Source organism: Coregonus lavaretus (assembly GCF_964263955.1).
Source record: "Coregonus lavaretus genome assembly, chromosome: 15".
Lineage (NCBI taxonomy): Eukaryota > Metazoa > Chordata > Actinopteri > Salmoniformes > Salmonidae > Coregonus > Coregonus lavaretus.
The window spans coordinates 48608500-48629031 of record NC_140002.1 but is presented as its reverse complement, the minus strand read 5'-3'; the positions used below and the strand labels follow the sequence as shown (position 1 = coordinate 48629031).

Genomic DNA, 20532 nt, shown 5'->3' with positions numbered 1-20532 from the left:
ACTGAGGAGTGGCTTCCGTTGTGGGACCTTATATAGACAGGTGTGTGCCTTTCCAAATCATGTCCATTCAATTGAATTTACCACAGGTGGACTCCAAGTTGTAGAAACATCTCAAGGATGATCAATGGAAACAGGATGCACCTGAGCTCAATTTCGAGTCTCATAGCAAAGGTTATGAATACTTATGTAAATAAGGTATTTCTGTTTTAATTGTTTTATAAATGTGCAAACATTTCTAAAAACCTGTTTTCGCTTTGTCATTATGAGGTATTGTGTGTAAATTGCTGAGGAAAAAATTATATTTAATCAATTTTAGAATAAAGCTGTAACGTGACAAAATGTGGAAAAAGTCAAGGGGTCTGAATACTTTCCGAAGGCACTGTATGTATTACTTTTAATACCTGCAAATGGCAAATATACGTATTGAACTTGAACTCAAATGCTGTCTGTGCAGGTTACTCAGTGGCAGTGGCAGAGACAGTGAATGGCAGTATATATTTTGCTGGAGCTCCCAGGTTCAACCACACTGGGCTGGTCCTGGTCTTCCAGAGGGACCCTCTCCATCAGGAGTGGACTGTCACCCACAGGATACCCGGATCTCAGGTGAGAGAAAGACCAGAGCCAATGGGGCAATCAGAATACAATCAGACGGCAACCAGAATGCAAAGTCGTCATTACCATGTTGCTCTTTACCTAATAATGTTTCCCTCCAATGTTTCCCTCTTTCTCTCCCTCTCTGTTTTCTCTCTTCCCTCTCCATAGTTTGGTTCCTACTTCGGGGCAGAGCTGTGTGTGTTAGAGAGCCATGCTGGGCCAGGGGAGGGCCGTGCTGGGCTGCTACTGGTTGGGGCTCCTTGGTATCACGCCCAGGATGTTGGGGGAGAGGTCCATGTCTGTACCCTGGAGACTGGAGTAAGATTGGCTACATAACACCCCATACATACACGAAGGACAGAATTAAATAGAACACAGTATTGCATGTCTATGGTTTGGTCAATATCATAGTAAACCAACCAATTCAGTAGTAGATTCATTGTGCATGATCAATTCATGAATGGAGTTACGATTCAAGTTGACTACTTTCTCGTCTGAATGACTCCAACCAACACTGCTGTGTTCATATACAGCTTACTAACACTCAAACACTTACAGTACAGGATGTCAGACACACATTGCACACTGACACAGACCACATGCCACAATTGCACACTGCCGTTACTATAGGTGCTTCCTGTGTGTGTGTGTGTGTGTGAGCGTGCGTGCGTGCGTGCGTGCGTGCGTGCGTGCGTGCGTGCGTGCGTGCGTGTGTGCGTGTGCACGACACGTGTGTGATTGTTGCTTCATGCACACAATGAAATCCTTGAAGATACAGTCCATTCGGAAAGTATTCAGACACCTTCCCTTTCCCCCCCATTTTGTTAGGTTACAGCCTTATACTAAAATTGATAAAATTATTTTTTCCCCTCATCAATCTACAAACAATACCCCATAATGACAAAGTGATTAAAAAAAAGAAAAATAGTTGTAAATATATTTAAAATAAAAAACAGAAATACCTTATTTACATAAGTATTCAGACCCTTTGCTATGAGACTCGAAATTGAGTTCTGGTGCATCCTGTTTCCATTGATCATCCTTGAGATGTTTCTACAACTTGATTGGAGTCCACCTGTGGTAAATTCAAATGATTGGACATGATTTGGAAAGGCACACACCTGTCTATATAAGGTCCCACAGTTGACAGTGCATGTCAGAGCAAAAACCAAGCCATGAGGTTGAAGGAATTGCCCGTAGAGCTCAGAGACAGATCTGGGGAAGGTTACCAAAACATTTCTGCAGCATTGAAGGTCCCCAAGAACACAGTGGCCTCCATCATTGTTAAATGGAAGAAGTTTGGAACCACCAACATTCTTCCTAGAGCTGGCCACCTGGCCAAACTGAGCAATCGGGGGAGAAGGGCCTTGGTCAGGGAGGTGATCAAGAACCCGATGGTCACTCTGACAGAGCTCCAGAGTTCTTCTGTTGAGATGAGAGAACCTTCCAGAAGGACAACCATTTCTGCAGCACTCCGCCAATCAGGCCTTTATGGTAGAGTGGCCAGACGGAAGCCACTCCTCAGTAAAAGGCACATGACAGCCCGCTTGGAGTTTGCCAAAAGGCACCTAAAGGACTCTCAGACCATGAGAAACAAGATTCTCTGGTCTGATGAAACTGAATATAAACTCTTTGACCTGAATGCCAAGTGTCACGTCTGGAGGAAACCTGGCACCATCCCTACGGTGAAGCATGGTGGTGGCAGCATCATGCGGTGGGGATGTTTTTCAGGGGCAGGGACTAGGAGACTAGTCAGGATCAAGAGAAAGATGAACGGAGCAAAGTACAGAGAGATCATTGATGAAAACCTGCTCAGGACCTCAGACTGGGGCGAAGGTTCACCTTCCAACAGGACAAATACTCTAAGCACACAGCCAAGACAACACAGGACTGACTTCGGGACATGTCTCTGAATGTCCTTGAGTGGCCCAGCTAGACTTGAACCCGATCTAACATCTCTGGACAGACCTGAAAATAGCTGTGCAGCAATGCTCCCCATCCAACCTGACAGAGCTTGAGAGGATCTGCAGAGAAGAATGGGAGACACTCCTCAAATACAGGTGTGCCAAGCTTGTAGCGTCATACCCAAGAAGACTCTATGCTGTAATCGCTGCTAAAGGTGCTTCAACAAAGTACTGAGTAAAGGGTCTGAATACTTATGTAATTGTGATAGTTCAGTTTTTTATTTGTAATACATTTGCAAAGATTTCTAAAAACCTGTTTTTGCTTTGTCATTATGGGGTATTGTGTGTAGATTGATGAGGGGAAAAACGATTTAATCAATTTTAGAATAAGGCTGTAACGTAACAAAATGTGGAAAAATTCAAGGGCTCTGAATAATTTCCGAATTGATTGTATATCAGTTCCTTGTCATTTGTATTATCATGAGTCATTTCACAATTTTTTTGGTCATAGTTAGTTTGACTTCGAGAAACTGTATCAAATTGCGTTATACCCCCTCAGCCACCCTACTGCTGCCAATTCAATCAATTTGGGACTTTTTCCTTGTGTAAGCCCGTGTAGCTCAGTTGGTAGAGCATGGCGTTTGCAACGCCAGGGTTGTGGGTTCGATTCCCACGGGGGGCCAGAATGAAAATGTATGCACTCACTAACTGTAAATTGCTCTGGATAAGAGCGTCTGCTAAATGACTAAAATGTAAATGTAAGCCGTATCACTGGATTGCTGTTATTGATCACCCCTCCTACTTCCTTAGTTTGCGGATGCCTACCTGAATTCGATTTGATTCAATTCTAGACACCCAACTGCTCCCTCACCCTGCGTGGAGTCCAGGGGAATGTCCATGGTCAGTTTGGGACGTCTCTGTCTGCCTGTCCAGACCTGAACGGGGACGGGGTGCCGGAGCTGGCTGTAGGAGCCCCACTGGAGAACAGAGGACAGGGGAGTGTTTACATCTTCCTGGGACGCCCTTGGGGCATACAGGCCAAATACAGTCAGGTCAGTACTAAATAGACAGCCCTCTTTGTTTCTGTCTAAAGAAGCAAACGGCTTGCATGTATTTTGTATATTGGTTTTTGTGTCAACCTCTGACTTTTATTATGTTATATTATTCTGTTCTAAACACTGCATCCCCATAACACACAGGGACAACTGCAACCATCGACAATGAGCACTTGTCTCTAGATTATCACCAGCTGACCTCTCGTTAAACCAGCAATAGACGCTAAAATCACCCGCACTGCTGATCTCAGTTGCAACCACTATAGGCCACCGATTTACCTCTCCCTAAAGCGGATGTCGGGGGTTTACTCTTAAGCCGTGGTTACACCTTGCATTAACATGTGGTTGTCGTCATCCAATCAAGATGATCCGATCAAGATTTGTTGCGTCTACATATGATAATAAAATGTCTCTAGCTGCCCACTGCATCCGCATTGTGACCAGATTCCCTGCTCCCTTCCTATATGCAAATTCATCCAACCTGCCTTGAACCTCCCCTTATGACAGAAGCTGTATAGCAGTGGAGGCTGCTGAGGGGAGGATGGCTCACAATAATGTCTGGAACAGAGCAAATGGAATGGCATCAAATACATGGAAACCATGCGTTTGTTGTATTTGATACCATTCCACTTATTCCACACCAGCCATTACCACAAGCCCGTCCTCCCCAGTGAAGGTGCCACCAATCGCCTGTGCTGTATAGACGGGTTGGTTGTTTTGCAACAAAACCGACGCATGCACAACTATGGGGCAAAACAGACAGGGTTGGCTTAGATTGTTGACAACATGTAAACTATATTTTGTCTCCAATATTTATTGAAAACATAGATACATTTGCACAATGAGCACTTGTCTCCCAAATACATCGTTACAGTTGTTGGTTAGCTAGCTAGCGAATTTTAGCCATATTAGCATTAACCTGACATCAGTCAAAACACCTCAAAACAAGACATGGTGTCGAGAAGAGTGGGGTGTGCCCGACTACACAAGCGGCAATGAGTAAACACAACAAAAAAGTTCAAGTTTCAGATGCTTTAGCTTTAATTGTCTGTGGCGTTCTAGTCCACAAGCCGTTCAGGCAAGAGGGTGGTTAAAGATGGCAGGCCACCTGTAGTCTCTTGCGTTGGCTGCGTGGCCTCAATGACTGAGTCCATAACTCTCCTTCTGAGGAGTCTGTGGAAGGACAGCAAAACACAGTGTTAGTGGAGAGTCGGCACACTGTGGCTGTGTCTTCCTAACTGCTCCACTTGAGAGAGGTCCAGCCTGCACTCTTGTGCCAGTCAGTTGATTAGGGAATGCCTTGCAGGTGTGCTGATTAGTAATCCTGCACCGGTGTGTTGGGTGAGCAGAGCTGTGGTGCTGTCTTTGGCTGGCCTGGTGCTGAATCAATCAAATGTATTTATAAAGCACTTTTTACTTCAGCAGATGACACAAAGTGCTATACAGAAACCCAGCCTAAAACCCCAAACAGCAAGCAATGCAGATGTAGAAGCATGGTGGCTAGTAAAAACTCCCTAGAAAGGCAAGAACCTAGGAGGAAACCTAGAGAGGAACCAGGCTCTGAGGGATGGCCAGTCCTCTTCTGGCTGTGCCAGGTGGAGATTATAAGAGTACGTGGCCATCTTCAAGATTTTCAAACGTTCATAGATGACCAGCAGGGTCAAATAATAATCACAGTGGTTGTAGAGGTTGCAACAGGTCAGTACCTCAGGAGTAAATGTCAGTTGGCTTTTCATAGCCGAGCATTCAGAGGTCGAGACAGCAGGTGCGGTAGAGAGAGAGAAAGAGAGTCGAAAACAGCAGGTCCGGGACAATGTAGCACGTCAGGTGAACAGGTCAGAGTTGCATAGTCGCAAGCAGAACAGTTGAAACTGGAGCAGCAGCACGACCAGGTGGACTGGGTATAGTCCTGAGGCATGGTCCTAGGGCTCAGGTCCTCCGGGAGGGAGAGAGGGAGAATTAAAGGGAGCATACTTAAATTCACACAGGACACCAGATAAAACGGGGGAATAACACCAGATATAACAGACTGACCCTAGCCCCCCGGCACATAGATTATTTCAGCATAGATACTGGAGGCTGAGATACCCCCAGACAGGGCCAACCAGGCAAGATGTAACCCCACCCACTTTGCCAAAGTACAGCCCCCACACCACTAGAGGGATATCAACAGACCACCAACTTCCTACGCTGAGACAAGGCTGAGCATAGCCCACGAAGATCTCCTCCACTGCACGAGTCCGAGAGGGCTCAAAAACGGACAAGAAGATCACATCAGTGACTCAACCCACTCAAGTGACGCACCCCTCCTAGGGACGGCATGGAAGTGCACTAGTAAGCCAGTGACTCAGCTCCCGCAATAGGGTCAGAGGCAGAGAATCCCAGTGGAGAGAGGGCAGTCGGCCAGGCAGAGACAGCAAGGGCGGTTCATCGCTCCAGTGCCTTGCCGTTCACCTTCGCACCCCTGGGCCAGACTACATTCAATCATAGGACCTACTGAAGAGATGAGTCTTCAGTAAAGACTTAAAGGTTGAGACCGAGTCTGTGTCTCTCACATGGGTAGGCAGACCATTCCATAAAAATTGAGCTCAATTGGAGAAGCCCTGCCTCCAGCTGTTTGCTTAGAAATTCTAGGGACAGCCCTAGCCTTAACAGGAAGCCAGTGTAGAGAGGCTAGCACTGGAGTAATATGATCACATTTTGGTTCTAGTCAAGATTCTAGCAGCCATGTTTAGCACAAACTGACGTTTTTTTAATGCTTTATCCGGATAGCCGGAGAGTAGAGCATTGCCGTAGTCTAATCTAGGAGTGACAAAAGCATGAATTCTGCATAATTTTTGGACAAAAGGTTTCAGATTTTTGTAATATTACAAAAATGGAAAAAAGCTGTCCTTGAAATATTCTTGATATGTTCATCAAGAGAGAGATCAGGGTCCAGAGTTGACATTGTGTTTTTGAATGACATCACTGAGAGGCAGAATATATAGTGAAAACAATAGAAGTCCTAAAACGGAATCTTGAGGAACACCGAAACGTACAATTGATTTGTCAGAGGACAAACCATCCACAGAGATTAACTTATATCTTTCTGACGGATAAAATCTAAACCAAAACTAAGGTCTAGGAGCACGAGGACAGATGCAGTGCCTTGGTCTGACGCCATTAAAAGGTAATTTACCACCTTCACGAGTGCAGTCTTAGTGCTATGATGGGGTCTAAAACCAGACTGAAGCGTTTCGTATACATTATTTTGTCTTCAGGAAGGCAGTGAGTTGCTGTGCAACAGTTTAAAAAAAAAATGTTTTAGAGGAATGGGAGATTCAATATAGGCCGATAGTTTTTTAAAAAATGTTCTGGTCCTGGTTTGGCTTTTTCAAGAGAGGCTTTATTACTGCCACATTTAGTGAGTTTGGTACACATTGGGAGGATATTGAGCCATTTATTATGTTCAACATAGGAGGGCCTAGCACAGGAAGTAACTCTTTCAGTAGTTCAGTTGGAATAGGGTCCAGTATGCAGCTTGACGGTTTAGAGGCCATGACTATTTTCATGAATGTGTCAAGAGATACAGGATTTAAAAATGTGTGTCTCCATTGATCTTAGGTCCTGACAGTTCTGTGCAGACTCAGGACAACTGAGCTTTGGAGAAATACGCAGATACAAAGAGGAGTCCGTAATTTTATTTCTAATGATCATGATCTTAATTAAGATCTTCATTAAGAAGTTAATGAATTCATCGCTGCTGAAGTGAAAGCCATCCTCTCTTGGGGAATGCTGCTTTTTAGTTAGCTTTGCAACAGTATCGAAAATAAATGTTGGATTGTTCTTATTCTCCTCAATTAGGTGGGAAAAATAGGATGATCGAGCGGCAGTGAGTGCTCTTCGATATTGCACAGTACTGTCTTTCCAGTCGGAAGACTTCCAGTTTGGTGAAGGTAGTGCAGCCTTCCACAGTGCTGAACGGTTTGCTGCTGTCCATCGTGCTGCATCCAGTGCCGCTGTCCATGGTGCTGAAGTGAGCGCACCTGCCTCCTGTGCTGAGGTGGGTGGCTCTGTCCATGGTGCTGCAGTGGGAGTCCTTCAGCCACACCTATGCCCATGCCCCGCCCCCCCTTTTAGCTCCGAGCCCTCACCTGAGTCTTGGTGGTTGGATAAGGCCAGTTATGGATTGTCTCAACCTTCTTCTCATTTGGTTTGATGAGTCCTCGACCAATGGTGTATCCAAGGTATTGCGCCTCACTCTGTGAAATGTAGCATTTCTTTGGGTTGGCTGTCAGGCCTGACTGTCGGAGAGAACCCAAGACACGGCCTATCTTCTCCAAGTGGTCTTCCCAGATCTCCGAATGGATTACCACATCGTCCAGTTAGGCCGCACCAAAGTCCCGATGTGGCCGTAGGACAATGTCCACCAGCCTTTGAAAGGTGTCTGGGGCCCTGTGAAAGCCAAAAGGAAGAACATTGTACTGGAAGAGCCCATCAGGTGAGGAGAAGGCAGTATTCTCATGGGCAGAGGCAGTAAGTGGGACCTGCCAGCACCCTTTGGTAAGGTCTAGGGTGGTGATATAGTGAGCTCGTCGAAGCCACTCTGAGCTCATCAGCCCTTGGCATGCGATGGGAGTTGAACTCACCTCTAAGTCGTCGGAAGTCGTTGTAGAAGTTCAGTGTACCATCTGGCTTGGATACTAGGACAATGAGGATGGCCGTTTTGACTCCTCTATGGCATCCAACTCACACATCCTTGTGTATTTATATTTATTATGGATCCCCATTAGCTGCTGCCAAGGCAAAATTAAGGCAGTTATAGAATTTTAATAACATTACAATACATTCATAACAGATTTCACAACATACTAAGTGTGCCCCCTCAGGCCCCTACTCCACTACCACATATCTACAACATAATATCCATGTGTACGTGTGTGTATAGTGCGTATGTTATCATGTGTGTATGCATGTGTCTGTGCCTATGTTTGTGTTGCTTCACAGTCCCCACTGTTCCATAAGGTGTATTTGTATCAGTTTTTAAAATCTGATTCTACTGCTTGCATCAGTTACCTGATGTGGAATAGAGTTCCATGTAGTCATGGCTCTATGTAGTACTGTGCGCCTCCCATAGTCTGTTCTGGACTTGGGGACTGTGAAGGGATCTCTGGTGGCATGTCTTGTGGGGTATGCATGGGTGTCTGAGCTGTGTGCTAGTTGTTTAAACAGACAGCACAATGCTTTCAACATGTCAATACCTCTCACAAATACAAGTAGTGATGAAGTCAATCTCTCCTCCACTTTGAGCCAGGAGAGATTGACATGCATATTATTAATGTTTGCTCTCTGTGTACAGCCAATGGCCAGCCGTGCTGCCCTGTTTTCCGAGCCAAATGTCCCTTTTTGTGGCACCTGACCACACGACTGAACAGTAGTCCAGGTGCGACAAAACTAGAGCCTGTAGGACCTGACTTGTTGATAGTGCTGTTAAGAAGGTAGAGCAGCGTTTTATTATGGACAGACTTCTCCCCATCTTAGCTACTGTTGTATCAATATGTTTTGACCATGACAGTTTACAATCCAGGGTTACTCCAAGCAGTTTAGTCAACTCAACTAGCTCAATTTCCACATTATTTAATACAATATTTAGTTGAGGTTTAGGGTTTAGTGAATGATTTGTCCCAAATACAATGCTTTTCATTTTTGAAATATTTAGGATTAAGTTATTCCTTGCCACCCATTTTGAAACTAACTGCAGCTCTTTGTTAAGTGTTGCAGTCATTTCAGTCGCTGTAGTAGCTGACGTGTATAGTGTTGAGTAATGTCGTTAGTAAAGATTGAAAAAAGTAAGGGGCCTAGACAGCTGCCCTGAGGAATTCCTGATTCTACCTGGATTACAAGACCATGGTGCTTGCCTATGGAGCAGTGAGGGGAACGGCACCTCTGTACCTTCGGGCTCTGATCAGTCCCTACACCCAAACGAGGGCATTGCGTTCATCCACCTCTGGCCTGCTGGCTCCCCTTCCTCTGCGGAAGCATAGTTCCCGCTCAGCCCAGTCAAAACTGTTCGCTGCTCTGGCACCCCAATGGTGGAACAAGCACCCTCACGACGCCAGGACAGCGGAGTCACTCACCACCTTCCGGAGACATTTGAAACCCCACCTCTTTAAGGATTACCTGGGATAGGATAAAGTAATCCTTCTACCCCCCCCCCCCCCCCCCCCCAAAAAAAAAAATTGTGAAGTGGTTTTCCCACTGGCTATAGGGTGAATGCACCAATTTGTGAGTCGCTCTGGATTAGAGCGTCTGCTAAATGACGTAAATGTGCCCTTGAGCAAGGCACTTAACCCTAATTGCTCCTGTAAGTCGCTCTGGATAAGAGCGTCTGCTAAATGACTAAAATGTAAATGTAAAAATGTAAATGTAATGTTGGAGAGGCTTCCATTAAAGAACACACTCTGTGTTCTGTTAGACAGGTAACTCTTTATACACAATATAGCAGGGGATATAAAGCCATAACACATATGTTTTTCCAGCAGCAGACTATGATCGATAATGTCAAAAGCCGCACTGAAGTCTAACAAAACAACCCCCACAATCTTTTTATTATCAATTTCTCTCAGCCAATCATCAGTCATTTGTGTAAGTGCTGTGCTTGTTGAATGTCCTTCCCTATAAGCATGCCGAAAGTCTGTTGTCAATTTGTTATTTGTTCACCTCTTCCACACTCACTTTAAGGAATTCAAAATTACAATTCTTGTCTTTCATAATTTGGTCAGATATACTTGGATGTGGTGTCAGCATTTGTTGCTGGCTAAGTTTGCTAATCTTGGCAATGAAATAAATCATTAAAGTAGTTGTCACAGGTGTAGAGAGGAGTAGGCAGGAGGCAGTCGCAGGTTTAGAACTACTGAATTTATTTAAGCACCATAGATCAAAGCGGGACGAAACCCAAACGCTGTTGTGCTCAAAATATATCTTCATAAACAAACAAGCACAGGGCGAACCCAAAGTGCAAAATATAAAGGACTCAGGAAATAGTAGGAGAGATCCTCTCAGGCAGACAAGTAACATATACAATGACCGACAAAGACAAATGGCAGAGGGAGTATATATACAGTGATAGAGTGGGGATTGGAACCAGGTGTGTGTGTAATGATGACGAGAGTCTGGGGTTGATGAGTGAAGGGCATTTGCCAGCAGTAGGTTCGGCAGCAGATCGAAGGCTGGCGGCGCGGAATGCCTGAGCTGGACAGGAGGGGGAGCCAAAGCGAAGGCTGCTCCTTTAGTGGGGCGCCACCGACGTTGGGGACGACCCCGGAGACGCGGTGCGGGTTGGTTAGGACGACGCCTGTGGAAGTCCCGAATGAGAGAACGATCCAGGACGTCCCGCACCGGAACTCAGCACCGCTCTTCGGGACCGTACCCCTCCCAGTCGACCAGGTACTGGAGAAGGCCCCCACGACGCCGTGAGTCCAACAGGCTGTGGACGGAGTACGCCGGGCCCCCCTCGACGTCCAAGAGAGGGGGAGGTGTGTCGTGGGGTCCAGCATTAGCCAAGGGACCAGCTCCCACATATGGATTTCTCTAGAAGGCCCACCCTGGCGAACATATGTACCAACTCCTTGGCTATGGCCTTGGTGGTGATGGATTGCAGGGGAATCGCCTCCGGGTACCTGGTGGCATAGTCTACCACCACCAGGATATGTCAGTATCCTCGCCAACATTTTGGAAGAGGTCCAACTAGATCTATCCCTATCCTATCAAAATGGGGACTCAATGATGAGTAGCAGAATGAGAGGAGCTCGGGTATGCTGACAGGTTTGACACCTCCGACAGTAACGTGCGACAGCCATCTAGATTAGGGCCAGTAAAACTTCTGTAGGATTCGTTCCCTTGTCTTTTCCTCACCCAGATGAGTGGCCAAGACGTGAGAGTGGGCCATCTGGAGAACAACTGGAACATACACTTTGGGCACTAGGAGCTAGGACACAAGGTCTTTGCCTACTTCTGTAACCCAATAGAGTAGCCCTTGACGAAGGGAAAAGTAAGGAGTCACCAAAGGCCGGTCTCCCAGGGCTTTACCATCCACCTCCTGGACCCTTCCTAGGGTCCTTGCAAGGTTTTGGTCTCTCAGTTGGGCATCACCGAAACAGCCCTGTAACAGAACTGAGAAGTCATTGATATGAAGGAGGGGCTCACCTTCCACATCAGCGGGATCTCCGCTGTCATCAGGCTGGTCTGGTTGTGTGGCATCACCCAGCAGCACCTTCACTGACCTCTGCTGGCGAGAATGGTTTTTAGTATATTACCCCTGCTGAACAGGCAGCAAAGGCTTGGGTCTATGAGTGTGGTAAAGAGCAGAGGTAGTGCGAAATGAATTTTTGCTTACCCCAGAAGCCTCAAAGACTATGTCAAATCCCGGGCAGTTTTGACCTAGGAGCAGAGGGGTCATAAATTCTGTTTCAAAGAGACCCTACAGGAATCCATTCTGGCCGTATTAGGGTGACGGCACTGCCAGAGTCCAAGAGAGCCAGTAGGTTATGGGAGCCCACCCGCACTAGATACTGGCGAGCGGGTACCTCACTTACCTCAACTCTCAGGTCTGACAGGTGGCAAAGGTCTGACAGGTGTGCATGCGTCGGTTTTGTTGCAAAACAACCAACCCGTCTATACAGCACAGGCGATTGGTGGCACCTTAACTGGGGTGGACGGGCTTGTGGTAATGGCTGGAGTGGAATAAGTGGAATGGTATCAAATACAACAAACGCATGGTTTCCATGTATTTGATGCCATTCCATTTGCTCTGTTCCAGACATTATTGTGAGCCATCCTCCCCTCAGCAGCCTCCACTGCTATACAACTTGTGTCATAAGGGGAGGTTCAAGGCAGGTTGGATGAATTTGCATATAGGAAGGGAGCAGGGAATCTGGTCACCCCTGGGTCTGTAGGCATTGGCTCATGTTAGTTGGCCTCACATTTTCTGCACCAGACAATATTACGTCGCTCCTCTCTGGCTGGGAAGTAAGCGGCTGTTTTGGGAGGCTCATATTTTCTTGAGGGAAAAAGGTTGTGTGTCAGGTTGTTTCTTCATAGGTGGTCGTTCATGTTTGTTTGACTTAAGTGCATCTTTTGAGGCCTCCAACTTTTGCACTAGCTGAATAATGTCCTGGTAAATCTGAGGTCATTGTTGGGTGGCAGATCATAGGGAAGGCCTCTCATAAACTGGTCCAGGACAACTTTGCCTTTCCCAAGCCACCTTAGGTGGTATAATTGAGCCCAGGGTGCCTGGCCAGCTTGGCATTCCCAGGTTCTGAACCATTGGGCACTGGCAAAGGGGTTGAGCCCTGATCTGCTTAGGATCTCCTCCTTCAAACGGTCATAGTTATTGGCCTCTAATGCCCCACAGATCCTGATAGGCTTGTTGCATCTCTCCTGTGAGATATGGGGCTAAAAGAGCTGACCATGTCGTCCAGTCTCATAATCTCACTCTGCCACTCTCACAAATGTCAAGAGATAGACCTCTGGGTCATCAGGATCAGTCATCTTAGTGAGGATCTCACTGGCCTTACTGGCTGGTGAGGGAACAGGGACCGGACCCACAGCTGCTCCAACAGGCCGCCTTTGAGCTTCCAGGGAACCTGTGAGGCGGGTTATTTGTTGTGTGAGCCCGGCCATGCCTTCTAACATGGTATTGGAGGTCTGTTGGCTGACTCCATGAAGATTTATGAGTTGTCCCAGCATGTTTTCCAAGTTTCCAACTCAAGGATTAGACACGGTTCCACTCTTGTGCAAAAAGAAAGGGGGCAAAAAAAGTTGTTTACTCAGATGCCCGCATTCTCCACATGTCGGGAAGAGTGGGGTGTGCCCGACTACACAAGCAGCAATGAGTAAACACACAACAAAAGAGTTCAAGTTTCAGAGGCTTTTACTTTAGCTTTTAGTGTCTCTGGCATTCTAGTCTACAAGCTGTTCAGGCAAGAGGGTGGTTAAAGATGGCGGCCATCTGTAGTCTCTTGTGCCGGCGGCGTGGCCTCACTTGCAGATTCCATAACTCTCCTGAGGAGTCTGTGGAAGGAGAGAGAGAAACACAGTGTAAGTGGGAGAGTAGGCATGCAGTGGCTATGTCTTCCTAACTGCTCCACTTAGTGAGGTCCAGCCTGCACTATTGTGCCAGTCAGTTGATTAGGGAATGCCTTGCAGGTGTGCTGATTAGTAATCCTGCACCGGTGTGTTGGGTGAGCAGAGCTGTGGTGCTGTCTTTGGCTGGTCTGGTGTTGAATCAATCAAATGTATTTATAAAGCTCTTTTTACATCAGCAGATGACACAAAGTGCTATACAGAAACCCAGCCTAAAACCCCAAACAGCAAGCAATGCAGAAGCATGGTGGCTAGGAAAAACTCCCTAGAAAGGCAGGAACCTAGGACAAGAGAGAGGAACCAACAGATCTGTGGTGCTGTCTTCGGCTGGTCCCGATGCTGAAGGTAGTGCAGCCTTCCACAGTGCTGAACTTGGTTTCTAATGAAGACCATGATCTTAATTCTAGAGGTATCGTTGCCCATAATTATACCTCGACTCACAGGTGTGATTTATTTTTGAGAGGGCGGGACAACTGTGACATTGGCCAAATGTACAGTACCTTCAGAAAGTATTCATACCCCTTGACTTAGTCCACATTTTGTTGTGTTACAGACAGAATTTGATGTGTATTTTTAGTGGACTATGAGATAAAACTGGGTTAATCACAAACATAGAGTTAGAATTCTTTGTTACGGGGCCAGGAATTTAATTGGATAATTTAATTGTGTGTTTGTGGGGGCTAAAGAGGGAATCTGACCTAGGGTCAAATTGCTCACTCTTACTTAAATCCATGGCTGTCTTATCAGAGACTGAAACTAGCTTGTGGCCTTTTGTTTCTCTCTTCAAACACAGTGAAGGGAGCGGCACCAGGGTTGAATGCAGTTTGGGCTAGACCTTTGTCTCTCCTCGGCTAACTTCTTGATAAATTACAGCATGATGGTGGGGTTTGTGTATGTTTCAAGGATTTAGGGCCCTGTCATGTTTAAACTAAACATGAGTGTTTCTGCAAGACAGGGGAGTGATTGATTGTAGTACTATGTGATTCTGAACATAATAAAAGTCGAATTTAGCCGCCCTCAGAGACAAAGGAAGTGGGCAGAGTGATAAAGAGCGGGAAACTGAAGAGGGAGGGATTTTGAGCTAGAAGAGAGGTGGATGGGCTATATAACTGGGGGAGAGAGAGAAAAAAGGGAGGCTACTCTGCAGACCAGCTTCCTTTTATTGAAATTCAATAAAGTAAATCTTGATTCAACAAAAACTCTGTAAGAACTTTGATTTTTAATAAAGTATAGTGATTAATTTCCACAACAAATTCACAATGGATTAAATATATAAATTAAATATACACACAATACCCCATAATGACAAACTGATTTATTTTTATTGTTGGACATTTATTGAAATTGAAATTGAAATTGAAATATCAAATTTACATAAATATTCACAACCCTGAGTCAATACTTTGTAGAAGCACCTTTGGCAGTGATTACAAGCATACCCATAACACGATGCAGCCACCTCTATGCTTGAAAATATGGAGCATGGTACTCAGTAATGCGTGGTATTGGATTTGCCCCAAAGATAATAAAAAAAGTGAATTGCTTTGCAGTATTTTTTTTGCAGTATTACTTTAATGCCTTTTTGCAAACAGGATGCATGTTTTGGAATATTTTGTTTTCCTTCTTTTCACTCTGTCAATTAGGTTAGTATTGTGGAGTAACTACAATGTTGTTGATCCATCCTCAGTTTTCTCCTATCAGAGCCATTAAACTCTGTAACTGTGGCCTCATGGTGAAATCGCTGAACGGTTTCCTTCCTGACCAGCAACTGAGTTAGGAAGGACGCCTGTATCTTTGGAGTGACTGGGTGTATTGATACACCATCCAAAGTGTAATTAATAACTTCACCATGCCCAAAGGGATATCCAATGTCTGCTTTTTACACATCTACCATCTCTTTGCGAGGCATTGCAAAACCTCCCTGGTCTTTCTGGTTGAATCTGTGTTTGAAATTCACTGCTCGACTGAGGGACCTTACAGCTAATTGTGTGTGTGGGGTACAGAGATGAGGTAGTCATAAAAAAATCTTGTTAAACACTATTATTGCACACAGAGTGAGTCCATGCAACTTATTATGTGACTTGTTAAGCAAATCTTTACTCCTGAACTTTAGGCTTGCCATAACAAAGGGGTTGAATACTTATTGACTCAAGACATTTCAGCTTTTCATTTTGTATTAATTTGTTTAAAATCCACTTTAACATTACGGGGTATTGTGTGTAGGCCAGTGACAAAATATATACATTTAATCCATTTTAAATTCAGGCTGTAACACAACAAAATGTGGAAAAAGTCAAGGGGTGTGAATACTTTCTGAATGCACTTTGTTCGTATGGTCACTGTGGGGACGACGTCGTCGATGCATTTATTAATGAAGCCGGTGACTGATGTGGTATACTCCTCAATGCCATCGCATGAATCCCGGAACATATTCCAGTCTATGCTAGCGAAACAGTCCTGTAGCTTAGCATCCGTTTCATCGGACCACTTCTGTATTGAGCACGTCACTGGTACTTCCTGTTTGAGTTTTTGCTTGTAAGCATGAATCAGGAGTATAGAGTTACGGTCGGATTTGCCAAATGGAGGGCGAGGGAGAGCTTTGTACGCATCTCTGTGTGTGGAGTAAAGGTGTTGTAGTTTTTTTTCCCTCTAGATGCACATGTCACATGCTGGTAGAAATGAGGTAAAATGGATATCAGTTTTTCTGCATTAAAGTCCCAGGGCACTAGGAGCACCGCCTCTTGTTTGCTTATGGCTTTATCATGAGGTACTCCAATTCAAGCGAGCAAAACCTTGAGACTTCCTCCCATATACAGTGCATTCAGAAAGTATTCAGACCCCTTGACTCTTTCCACATTTTATTATGTTCCAGCCTTATTTTTTTTTAAAATCCTCATCAATCTACACACAATACCCGATAATGACAAAGCAAAAACAGTTTAGAAATGTTTGCTAATGTATTAAGAATAAAAAACTGAAAATATTATATTTACATATGTATTCAGACCCTTCACTCAGTACTTTGTTGAAGCAGCTTTGGCAGCGATTAAAGCCTATAGTCTTCTTGGGTATGATGCTACAAGCTTGGCACACATGTATTTGGGGAGTTTCTCCCATTATTTTCTGCAGATCCTCTCAAACTCTGTCAGGTTGGAAGGGGAGCATCGCTGCACAGCTATTTTCAGGTCTCTCCAGAGATGTTAGATCGGGTTCTAGTCCGGGCTCCAGAGGAACTCTGCAGCTCTGTCAGAGTGACCATCGGGTTCTTGGTCACCTCAATGACCAAAGCCCTTCTCCCCGATTGCTCAGTTTGGCCGGGCGGCCAGCTCTACGAAGAGTCTTGGTGGTTCCAAACTTCTTCCATTTAAGAATGATGGAGGCCGATGTGTTCTTGGGGACCTTCAATGCTGCATAAATGTTTTGGTACCCTTCCCCAGATCTGTGCCTCGACATAATCCTGTCTCGGAGCTCTACGGACAATTCCTTCGACCTCATGGCTTGGTTTTTGCTCTGACATGCACTGTCAGTTGTGGGACCTTATATAGACAGGTGTGTGCCTTACCAAATCATGTCCAATCCATTGAATTTACCACAGGTGGACTCCAATCAAGTTGTAGAAACATCTCAAGGATGATCAATGGAAACACGATGCACCTGAGCTCAATTTCGAGTCTCATAGCAAAGGGTCTGAATACTTATGTAAATAAGGTATTTCTGTTTTCATACATTTGCAAACATTTTTAAAAACCTGTTTTCGCTTTGTCATTATGAGGTATTGTGTGTAGATTGATGAGATCTTACCGGAGGCTGCTGTTCTGTCTTGCCGATGCACAGAACTCACCTGTATATTATTAATGTTCCTGTTCAGCAACGACTCGGTGAAACATAGGATATTACAGTTTTTAACGTCCCGTTGATAGGATAGTCTCGAACGGAGCTCATCCAGTTTATTCTCCAGTGATTGCACGTTCGCCAGTAGAACGAAGGGTAAAGGCGGATTATCCACTCGCCGACACAGTCTGGCCAGGCATCCAGCTCTTCGACCTCTGTATTGGCGTCTCCTCTTCATACGAATGACGGGGATTTGGGCCTGGTCTGGGAGGAGCAGTATATCCTTCGCATCCGACTCATTAAAGAACAAAACCTCGTCCAGTTTGAGGTGAGTAATCGCTGTTCTGATGTCCAGAAGCTCTTTTCGGACATAAGAAACGATGGCGGAAACATTATGTACGACTAAAATATACAAATTTGCACAATTGGTCAGGAGTCCGTAAAATGGCGGCCATCCCTTCCGCTGCCATTCTCGCAGTCTTATGGCTTGGGGGTAGAAGCTGTCTCAGACCCTGTTGGTCCGAGAGCCGATTCTCCGGTACCGTTTGCCGAACGGTAGTAGAGTGAACAGTCTATGGCTTGGGTGGCTGGAGTCTTTGGCAATTTTTTGGGCCTTCCTCTCACACAAGTGGTCCTGGATGGTAGGGAGTTCGGCCCCAGTGATATACCCTCTGTAGCGCTTTGCGGTCGGTGCATTTGCCATACCAAGCCGTGATGCAACCAGTCACACATGTTGCTGCATTCCATATTACTTTAATTTACATTGGTCTTCAATAGCTTTATTTTTGCAGAAGAGTAGCCTCAGTGTAGGCATAATTGAGCTATACTTTGGCTAAGTAATTGTCTGCAATTAAAAGTGTTAACTAAATCATTGTAATCGACAGGCTACATTTCCAGTTGAATAATTGTATTTCAGTTGTAATATGTCATTCTTCAATTTATTGTTTTCGTATTTCAATTTCGCTGTTCCTGATAGGTTACTTCATTGGAGGATGAGTAGTGAACGTAGACAATTGCCATTTCTGCTGTCTAGTATCAAGCCGGCTTGACACCGTGACAGTGTCAGATCAGCTGGTGTACTAGTTTATTGCGCTGTTCTTTTCATTGCAACCACGGTTATTTTAGCTTGGAGCTCCGTGTAATCTCCCATTAGTAGCGTGTTAAGAAATCCCTGTTAAATTACGCATCTTCGTTACAATCCACCCACTATCTCTCTCTCTCTCTCTCTCCCCCCCTCCCTCACTCTCTCCCTCCATCCAGAGGATCCAGGGGGTAAGAGGTGACAGAGGGCTGCAGTTCTTTGGGGTTTCGGTGCACTCTGCTGGGGATCTGAATTCAGACGGACTGGCTGATATGGTGGTGGGAGCTAAAGGAGCCGCTTTCATACTGAGGTAGGTTCATAAACACTCAGTAATAAAAAAGGTCACAAAGGAATTTATTCTTACATACACTATGTATACAAAAGTATGTGGACACCCCTTCAAATTAGTGGATTCGCCTATTTCAGCCACACCGTTGCTGACAGGTTGGCAGTAGAATGGCCTTACTGAAAGAGCTCAGTGACTTTCAACCTGGCATCTTCATAGGATGTCACCTTTCCAGCAAGTCAGTTCGTCAAATTTACGCCCTGCTAGAGCTGCCCCGGTCAATTGTAAGTGCTGTTGTTGCGAAGTGGAAACGTCAAGGAGCAACAACGGCTCAGCCGTGAAGTGGTAGGCCACACAAGCTCACAAAACGGGACTGCTGAAGCGCGTAGCGCATAAAATTGGTCTGTCCTCGGTTGGAACACTCATAATTGAGTTCCAAACTGCCTCTGGAAGCAACGTCAGCACAATAACTGTTCTTCGGGAGCTTCATGAAATGGGTTTCCATTGGCCGAGCAGCTGCACACAAGCCTATGATCACCATGTGCAATGCCAAGCGTCGGCTGGAGTGGTGTAAAGCTTGCTTCCATTGGACTCTGGAGCAGTGGAAAAGCATTCTCTGGAGTGATGAATCACGCTTCACCATCTGGCAGTCCAACGGAAGAATCTGGGTTTGGCGGATGCCAGGAGAACGCTACATGTCCGAATGCATAGTGACAACTGTAAAGTTTGGTGGAGGAGGTATAATGGTCTGGGGCTGTTTTTCATGGTTCGGGCTACGCCCCTTAGTTCCAGTGAAGGAAAATCGTAACGCTACAGCATACAATGGCATTCTAGACTATTCTGTGCTTCCAACTTTGTGGCAACAGTTTGGGGAAGGCCCTTTCCTGTTTAAGCAAGACAATGCCCCCGCGCTCAAAGCGAGGTCCATAAAGAAATGGTTTGTCGAGATCGGTGTGGAAGATCTTGACTGGCCTGCACAGAGCCCTGACCTCAACTACATCAAACACCTTTGGGATGAATTGGAATGCCGACTGCAAGCCAGGCTTAATTGCCCAACATCAGTGCCCGACCTCACTAATGCTCTTGTGGCTGAATGGAAGCAAGTCCAAACAGCAATGTTCCAACATCTAGTGGAAAGCCTTCCCAGAAGAGTGGAGGCTGTTATAGCAGCAAAGGGGTACCAACTCCATATTAATGCCCATGATTTTGGAATGAGATGTTCGACGAGCAGGTGTCACCTCCCTGATCAAGGTCCTTCTCCCCCGATTGCTTAGTTTTGCCGGGCGGCCAGCTCTAGGAAGAGTCTTGGTGGTTCCAAACTTCTTCCATTTAAGAATGATGGAGGCCACTGTGTTCTTGGGGACCTTCAATGCTGCATAAATGTTTTGGTACCCTTCCCCAGAGCTGTGCCTCGACACAATCCTGTCTCTGAGCTCTACGGACAATTCCTTCGACCTCATGGCTTGGTTTTTGCTCTGACATGCACTGTCAATTGTGGGACCTTATATAGACAGGTGTGTGCCTTACCAAATCATGTCCAATCCATTGAATTTACCACAGGTGGACTCCAATCAAGTTGTAGAAAAATCTCAAGGGTTGATCAATGGAAACAGGATGCACCTGAGCTCAATTTCAAGTCTCATAGCAAAGGGTCTGAAT

The 20532-nt window shown here is 45.6% G+C and overlaps 1 protein-coding gene across 1 annotated transcript in view; it reads left to right on the top strand.

Moving 5' to 3' along the window:
- LOC311143169 (integrin alpha-X-like) overlaps positions 1-20532 on the top strand; it is a gene marked incomplete at its 3' end in the record, with an annotated part of 53207 nt that overhangs the window by 16421 nt on the left and 16254 nt on the right. Inside the window, exons 12-15 of the mRNA XM_084178955.1 lie at positions 455-603; positions 763-912; positions 3350-3550; positions 18767-18897. Coding sequence (XP_084035081.1) covers positions 455-603; positions 763-912; positions 3350-3550; positions 18767-18897 — 631 coding nt within the window. The remainder of the gene's footprint in view (positions 1-454; positions 604-762; positions 913-3349; positions 3551-18766; positions 18898-20532) is intronic.